Source organism: Anneissia japonica, unplaced genomic scaffold (assembly GCF_011630105.1).
Source record: "Anneissia japonica isolate Jap-2015-1 unplaced genomic scaffold, ASM1163010v1 scaffold287835_len3118868_cov185, whole genome shotgun sequence".
NCBI classification, from domain to species: Eukaryota; Metazoa; Echinodermata; class Crinoidea; order Comatulida; family Comatulidae; genus Anneissia; species Anneissia japonica.
Window position 1 is genome coordinate 2,070,578 of NW_022737223.1, and position 3,143 is coordinate 2,073,720.

General features: G+C 37.3%; 1 protein-coding gene across 1 annotated transcript in view; it reads right to left on the bottom strand.

The window, feature by feature from the left end:
- Positions 1-3,143, bottom strand: part of LOC117117241 (NLR family CARD domain-containing protein 4-like) — an 11,328-nt gene that overhangs the window by 6,501 nt on the left and 1,684 nt on the right. The window contains exon 2 of the mRNA XM_033261490.1: positions 1,379-1,524. Coding sequence (XP_033117381.1) covers positions 1,379-1,421 — 43 coding nt within the window. The 5' untranslated portion in view covers positions 1,422-1,524. The remainder of the gene's footprint in view (positions 1-1,378; positions 1,525-3,143) is intronic.

The following is a 3,143-nucleotide window of genomic DNA, read 5'->3' on the forward strand; positions in this document are numbered from 1 at the left end:
CAAAATAGTGATTTTAGACCACACTGGTAATGTAATTCGACAGGCAAATTACAGTAATATTTTTAGCAAATTTCTTTGAAAAAAATTTCGTAGGCATAGGGCTTAGGCCTAGCTAGGTATACAGTAATTTCATTTTACAGTAGTTTGGAACGATATCAGGAGTGGGGTGGTGGCAGTGGCCTACTAGGACTACAATTTATTTGAAGCTATCTTGGGTCCGATCGTCCACATCAGTTGGGCTCAATCGTCTGTCACCAGAAGTTTTCATCACGATGATCAAGAACGTACACTATTAGACGATAACACGATATCACTGACTGAACGATCTACAGTACCACCCTCGCATCGCAGTACTGTACTGAACTGAACTAGGCCTAGCTTAGCCCTAATGTTTTTGTCGAAATTTAGATAGTCGTTATGTACCCGACAGTCGGCTGCCTTTATATCTTCACTTGCCTTCAATTTGCATTCAAAGGGTACATTGCTGCATAGCCAACTGTCGGGGATATAGTACCTTCATATGACTACTCATACAACAGAAAAAAAAAAAACGTCGCATGGAGTTAGTCAAGAATGGAGATCTAAATGAAAAAACGATGTATTTCAGCAAGTATTAAAACCTTTTTGTTTTTATTTAGGCCTTCTTCAAATTACCTATGCCACAGCAGTTGATTTTTTTTGTCGTAAAACCAAAATAGTTTCATCCATGCCGACCGGTTAGCGTGAGCCCTGTGAACTCTGCAGAAACTTCACATCGGACTTCGCATCGCGAGGTAAAACAAAATGTCAGAAAACTTTTCTTTGACGCATGCGCATTTGCACAAATGTCTACACACACGCACACACATACTACACACAATAAAAAACAAAGGAAAAATGAAGAGTGATTGCAATAGTTCCTATTGCATTACATGCATAGGAACTAAAAATATGCATCAAATTTTAGTATTTGTTTTAATAATGTAGAAAATACATAAAAGTCACAGTATCAAGTTTTTAAAAGCTGTAAAACGTTATGTAATGCTCTGAAAAAATGACACGACTTATAACAAACGGTTGGAATTCCATGGCATCATAATTTTATAGTGATGTACGTTTTGTTTAATAAAGTGCATGTGTGTCTGTGAATTTGGCAAAGGCTTAGAAATTCATATTGTGTGTGCGGCAGAGATTTAATAAACGCAAATGAAGTGGATCCCAAGAAAACATTTTGTGAAGAGAAGAAAATAGAGTGGCGAATATATATATAGGCCTATTTTTCATGTTGTCATGGAAGAATTATATTTTGCATAAAGTAGGCAAGGTTAAAGATTGGTATATGGAGTGGAATATGGAAGTTTTAGTGCGTTTTGATGGCGTCTTATCCCTGGTATCATACCTTCGTCTCGGGGTCTTTTAGGCTGCATCGGCTGGTCCTCCATTACTGCAACTCGTTTCAAATTCGTTACACAATAACACAATATCAACTGTATGTCAATCACACACGACTAACCCTAATTCAAGTCAGGAGCATTTTGTAAGTATCTAGGTGGAGAAAAGAAATACAAATTTCAATGTTTGACATTGATATGGTTGTTTTTTTTCAATGCTCTCTACATCCGAAAAATTAAATAGTTTAACTTATGAACTTTATGCACATGTCTGTCTGTCTGTCGGTCTGCTGTCTGTCTGTCGGGCTGTCTGCGTGTCTGTCGGGCTGTCGGTCTGTCTGTCAGTGTGTCTGTCTGTCTATTTATTTATTTATTTATTTATTTATTCTGATTTACTCCAAAATAGAGATGGTAAGTTGTAAAGGAAAATAATCTCCTATTCCTTAGGATTCACCTACCATTTACATTTAGGAAAAAATCGATATTATTATTATTAAACCTGTTCGTAAACAATGATAAAAAAAAATAATACAATTTAAAAGATTCAGGATATTAAGCAAAAAAAGATAAAAAAGGTCAATTGACAAAACGGTTGAGTGATCATCGTTGAGTGTGATGGAGAGATGGAATTTAGGATAAGAGACCAGGGATGACGGAAGCTACTGTATAAATGCAGAAATAGAAGTAAACTGTCTGACATCAAGAGGAATTTTATTCCACAGACCAGTAAGAAAATTTAAAAGCATTACAGCGGGCAAATGAAATGGAGTCAGATCTGATCATTACGGTAACATTTGGAACCAGAAACATAGTGAAAGAAACTCCCTTCTGGATTCTGGAGAAAGAAATACCCAGCTTGTAGGCCCACAAGTTCAGCAACATCTGAGCTAGGAGTACTGTATTCTTTTTGTGAGATGATATCTCAAATCGTTTGTTTGTAGGTCTAAATTAGGATATTTTTTACAATTGATATCGCATTCTGAGAAGGTTTTTTTTTTAATGCGTATCTTGTTTTGTCTAAACCATCGGCGGAAACGCTCTATTCACTATGAGAATCACTCAGGAAAGTCAATAGAACAAGAAGACCTCACTATTAACTGTATTTATTTGAGTGAGCCAAATGGCCGAGCGGCTAAGGCAGGGGCACCGTGATCATAGCCAACAATATCGGCACAGGTTCGCAGCCGGCTAACTCATATAGTTTTGGTGGCGGAAGAATTCTCACTGGCTGCGGTGGACATGAAGGAGAATGTTTTGAAAAGTGCAACATTTAGTCCCGGGCGCATAGAGACCTCGTTTATCTGCGCTATATAAATTCATTTGTTATTATTATTATCAATGCCTGCAGCATTAAACACAGCTTGTCACCGGCGGTAAGATACAACTTATGAAGCTAGCTCTATCTAGAGAAAGTTCGTGTCTCAAAACAAAATTTGTTAGTCGTTGTATCAAGGTTCTACATGTTTTATTTGTTTTCATTTATTATTGACTAATAATACGGCTCATGTTTTTCATCTTTAACATATCAAACACTATCTTTAAATTCAGTACGCGGCTTTCTCGACACCGCATCATCATAACATGGGTTGTGTATCAAACCAATGATACAAATAGTATTCGAAGATTACTAAACTATGGAACGCCATCGCTGCCTTCGGTAACAGCTTACCATTCGGCGCATTTACATTCGGCCCTTTTACCATTACGTTCGGCTCTTTTACCATTCGGCGCATTTTCATTCGGCCCTTTTACCATTACGTTCGGCTCTTTTAC